The sequence below is a fragment of the Asparagus officinalis genome, chromosome 10 (assembly GCF_001876935.1).
Source record: "Asparagus officinalis chromosome 10, Aspof.V1, whole genome shotgun sequence".
Classification (NCBI taxonomy): domain Eukaryota; kingdom Viridiplantae; phylum Streptophyta; class Magnoliopsida; order Asparagales; family Asparagaceae; genus Asparagus; species Asparagus officinalis.
In genome coordinates this window covers 986,888-991,841 of record NC_033803.1, presented here as the reverse complement: position 1 = coordinate 991,841, position 4,954 = coordinate 986,888, and the positions used below count along the sequence as shown (strand labels likewise).

General features: G+C 43.4%; 2 protein-coding genes across 2 annotated transcripts; both read right to left on the bottom strand.

Annotated features, from left to right (window-relative positions):
- LOC109825389 (putative pentatricopeptide repeat-containing protein At1g16830) lies at nt 84-1,673 on the bottom strand. Its single transcript, XM_020392244.1, has one exon. The coding sequence runs from the start codon at nt 1,671-1,673 to the stop codon at nt 84-86; it is 1,590 nt and encodes a 529-aa protein (XP_020247833.1).
- On the bottom strand, nt 2,416-4,728 carry LOC109826007 (TOM1-like protein 2). The gene is made up of 4 exons (XM_020392948.1): nt 4,620-4,728; nt 4,031-4,516; nt 3,442-3,687; nt 2,416-3,118 (listed from the first exon to the last, which is right to left on the bottom strand). The coding sequence occupies exons 2-4, from the start codon at nt 4,514-4,516 to the stop codon at nt 2,741-2,743; spliced, it is 1,110 nt and encodes a 369-aa protein (XP_020248537.1). The 5' UTR covers nt 4,620-4,728; the 3' UTR covers nt 2,416-2,740.

The window sequence follows — 4,954 nt, the reverse complement described above, 5'->3', positions numbered from 1 at the left end:
CTCAAGCTCCAAGTAGATCTCCAGTTTGGTGCTCGATATGCACGTGCTGTAAGCCTCAAGCAAGAGAGGCAAAATCTTGATGCCTAACTTCCTACGCATAGAAGAATCTCGGCAGTATCAGATCCAGAACTCTCCGAAAGGCTATTATCCCCCAAATTATGCAACAAATGTTGCACATTAGCAGAACCAGCACCGTATACCTTGATCCAAAAGCAAATCAATGTATTAACTGTAATGTTGTCTTTTTCAATACCATCAACCTCCATCTCTCTCAATAACTGCTTAACTCGACAAACATCTCTAGTTCGACAAAGGCCACCGAGCATGACATTGTAAGTGTAGGTATTGGGAAGAATACCAAGCAGCTTCATCTGCTTAAACGAACTCCAAGCCTCTTCAAACCTACCAGCTTTGTAAAATCCACGAATAGCTGTGGTATATGAGACTACATCAAGGTTATAGTTTCTAAACAAAGCTTCTCTAAACAGTTTGATGGCCATATGATACTTCTTTTCTGCTACTAACCCATCAAGGACTGCAGAGTGGACGAAACAATCGATATCAGGGGTGACCGCAACAATCGAATGATAAAATCTAACAGCATTATTAATGCATCCTAGTCTGCACAAACTCCTCAGCACTGCAGCATAGCTATAACCATCTGGCTTCAAGCCTCGAGCAACCATATCATTGTAAAGCTCCAATGATTTATACGGAAACCCACTTTTGCACAGAACACCGAGTAAAGAATTGTATGCCACGAGGTCGATTGAAGAATCGGGCCCTGAAATTAACTCTGGGAGCAAGCTCACTTCACCACTAAGGCATAAGATAGGCAATACAGAAGACAGGGTATAGGAATCCGGTCTGAAGCCCCTCTGATGCAAATCACTGAAAACTCTGATAGCATCATCGTATCTTCCTTCCTTCGACAAACAATCGATCAAGACATTATAAAAAACTAAATCAGGTTCACAAGCTGCAGAGACCATAATATCCCAAACACCAACCGATTCGCTCAGCATTCGAGCTTTTAGGAGCCCTTTAATAAGCGACGTATACGTCACAATAGTCGGCAAACATCCCGAATCAATCATTTTCCCAAACAAACCAAAACCCAAAGGAACGTTGCCAGCTTGGCACAACACAGCAATCAGAATGCTCCAAATCTCCACGGTAGGCCGCAGACCTGAAACAAGCATAAACCCCACCAACTGAAATACCTCCTTGATCCTCCCCACCTTCTTAAAACAATCTAAACTCGAAGTAAATGATCCAACGTTGAACTGAAATCCTCTCCTAACCATCTCCCTCAAAACTCCTCGCACCCCTCGCCAATCCCCGCGCTCGCAGAGATTTCTCATCACAATGTTAAAAGTAAAGAAATTCGGCATCTGAGTCTCTCTAAAAAACCTCATCCCTTCACAAAACTGACCGCTCTTAAACAACCCATCGATAATCAAGTTCCTCGCAAGCGTGTTCGGCACGAACCCTCTCCTGCCCATTTCATCAAACACCTCCCGGGCGAAGATAAACATGTCCCCTCTGCAGTAGACCCTCATCAAAATCAGGAAAGTTTTGGCCTCCGCAGGAGACCCAATCGCCTCCAGCTCATCCACAATGCCGGCGATGGACTTGAGCTTGAATGTCAAGCGGCGGAGGACGGGGATCATTACGTCGAGCGAGCCGCGGGCGTGGAAGAAGTCGGGCTGGCGAGAGCACCAGAGGAAGAAGCTGAGGGAGATTGAGTCCGATGGGCATCTGGAGAGGGTCGAGTTGATGAGGTTGGAGGAGAGCTGAAGGGTTTTAGAGGGGTTTAATGAGCTCGGGGGTTTGAATGAAACTGAGCCGAGAAGTCGCTGGAATCTCAATATCATTGCAGGGAATGGGGGTTCAATGGAGGACCCCCAACAAAGAGAGGATTAAGGGGGGGAGCCAGAGAGAGAGGAGCTGAGCATTTGAGGAACATCAATGGCGATGCTCGCGGGAGAGCCAAACCCTGCTGTTTTCGTGCTGAGTTTTTTTTTTTTTAACGATATCAGTCCATGACATCTTTCACATTTCCAAATTAGTCCCTCAAATCATTGAAATTGTTATACGATCCCCCAATTTTTAAATTATTTTGAATTTAGAGCCAGTCTGATATAAGTAGTAGCTTTTATAGAAACAAGTTTTATAAACCGCTAGAAATAGTCGTTTGGTAATCATACATCAAAAGCTGCTCGTTAAAATATTACGAACATGTATGATACGTAAACTAAAAGAGGCAAAAATGCTTTCAAATGCATTCGCGAGGTTTGCTTGCAAAAGCACCCCCTTGAAAACCAAAATGATCTGAGCAAGCATGGAATAAAAATTCCCCAAACATTATTATTACAGCTTCTCCCAGAAAATAAGCAGAAACACCCCAAAAAAAAACAAACTGACCCATCAGTCATTGAAATAGTTATATACTGATACCTTGTTGGTTGCAAAATCTAAACAAGTCCTGAATCTACTTAGCATCAAGTCTCCCATGCCTCCTCTATTTATCAGAAGGCAGACACATCAATCAACTTTCATACAAAAAAGCAAATATAAGCTATTTTCGCTCAATTTTCTCATGTATAGTAGACAAAACTACGGGTTTCAACAATCAAGCCGCCTGTCTTGTAAACAAAATTAGCAGATGCTGCTGTCTGAACAAAAAGTTGAAAGAAACTGTAAAACGAAACCAAGCGGTTCCAAGTTCTTGACGTTCTCAAAATAAGATGAGATCCTCCGACAAGCCCACCCCTTTCTTCCCGAAAATCATCTCGTCGAGTTCGTTCATCAAGTCGTCGTCTGCTCCTAATCTTGCTGGAGAATCTGCTGGCGTTCCCGCGATAGCTCCTCCTTTACTGAACTGAGGAGACTCTTCAGGTTCAACTGATACCGGGATCACTGCAGGCTCTGGCTTGGTTTGGGCAGCTAGAGGTTTTTTGAGGTCTTCGTATTTGGAGATTGTCTTTTGAAGTTCGTCGTTGATACTCAGTGCTTCGAACAGTACAGCTTCGCTGTCTTCGGCTGTCTCTATGATTCTCTGGACGGTGTGTTGACATTGTCGGAATTGTTGCATGAGGAATGTCATCGAGTCATCCTGCAAGTACAATGAAATGAAATGATCAATTAGTGTATGCAGAACTACAATGAACTTTCAAAACTGCAGAAAAACATCAATGCTATCCTGCTGCTTTCTAGAGAGGAAAATGTAAGAATTCGAGATCTAAATTGTACAAAAAGAGAGGTGAAAGAAAACAAGCCGTAATTGTCTTACCAAAAATCGATATCCTTATTTTCCATTTAAAAGACAAATGCAAATAATATGAAATGCAAGGATGAACAGCATTGTGCAAAAGAAATACAATGTAATATCATCAGATTATTTTCTCTTGTTAGACAGAATGAACTAGTATACATTACCCCTAATACAAAATGCTGAAGGGAAGAGGATAACACGGTCGAAAGAATTTTGAAGCTGATTCGAGCAACATCAAGCTCTTCCCTTCTCTGCTCAGCTGTAAAACTCTCAACAGGGACATCATGATCAGCCTGACTAGCTGCATCGGCATAAGATTCTGGCTGTGCAACTGAACGAGGCGGGGTAAATATCGGAGCCAAACTCTCATCATCTCTACCAGGAAAACGTATGCCCCGAGATTTTAAACTCTGCAAGAAACAGAAGACCATCAGGTTTTGATGAGACGGAAATCAAGGGTTTCTCGCTTATCGCTTCGACAAATAGTTACAAGTCTAGTATTGAGTAATACATACCAAAGCCTGGTAGCTAACCGATATGGATTAAACAAACATAACATTCTTCATATATAATGCATACTGTTTTCCTAACATACTAGTAACTCTAATACCTAAAATTTACGGGTTATTCTTACAACTACTCATGAAAAAAAGATACCCAAGCTTCTTCGCGATATCCGTGAAACTGAAACATGTTATGTAATTGGTAGTTCAACGTGCATTCATCATATATAATTCTCCATGGCTTTTATACCTTGTAGGTCTCCTCAAACACAGGCAGGTGCCGAAGCTCACCCCCCGACTCCCCCCACGATTCAATCAAAACAAGAACCTTCTCCCGATTATTCACCACCGTCGTGGGATCATAAACCAACCTCACCATCTCATCGACCACTCCCGCGGCAGCAACCTCAGGGAAGCCCTCGCCACAGTTCTTAACACAGGCCTCAAGCAGGACCAAGGCGAGGTGCTGGGTCCTCGCGTTCTTCGACGTCATCCGCTTCTTGATTCCTCGGACGAACTCGCCACCCTTAACACTTCCTCCGTTGATCGTGTCGCAGATTTTGAGGTTAGTAGCCCAGTCCGGTCCCTCTAAGGTCTCGGCGGTGGCCTCTTCGATGATCTTCTCTGCCTCACTCTGACCTCGGAAGAACTCCTTCATCTTTCGACTGATTTCTGAGCCGCTGATCTTGAGACGTTCACCAAAGGCGGTAAATTTCCCCATAATACCGTCACCCATCTTCACAAAACATAAAGAGTAATAAATCCTAGACCTCCAAATAGACAGCAAAAAAAAAATTAAGAAATTAAAATAACCCAAGAGCAAGGTTGCATGGCATTACCTCGGGGGGATTGAACTTGTTTCTTCTCCAGTTGCTTTTGTTGAAATTGAAGTGTTTCCTGTTGACTCCTCTGTTTATTATATAGGAAATCGAATAGAAGGCTAATTAATTAATTAAGTAAAGTTGGGGAGTTATTCTCTAAACATGAGACTCCGTCCACCGTTGGATCGCAACTTCTTAATTAACGAGCCGTTGGATTGAGCGCTGGACCGAGGACCGCAAGGATTGCTCGCGGGATTTGTTTTCCTAGTGGAGTTGGTTGCGCTGTCGTCACCGCGGAGTTCGAGTTGGGCTGGGTTTGTTTTGGCGGTGGGATTGGATGCGTACTTGGATCT

Bases quoted from the DNA above. Each gene is read 5' to 3' on its own strand.
- LOC109825389 (XM_020392244.1), bottom strand. From the start codon at position 1,673: ATGATCCCCGTCCTCCGCCGCTTGACATTCAAGCTCAAGTCCATCGCC.
- LOC109826007 (XM_020392948.1), bottom strand. From the start codon at position 4,516: ATGGGTGACGGTATTATGGGGAAATTTACCGCCTTTGGTGAACGTCTC. The intron at 3,688-4,030 runs GTATAAAAGCCA...TGTTTCTTGCAG, and splicing joins TGTTTGAGGAGACCTACAAG to AGTTTAAAATCTCGGGGCAT. The intron at 3,119-3,441 runs GTAATGTATACT...TTGTACTTGCAG, and splicing joins TTCAGCATTTTGTATTAGGG to GATGACTCGATGACATTCCT.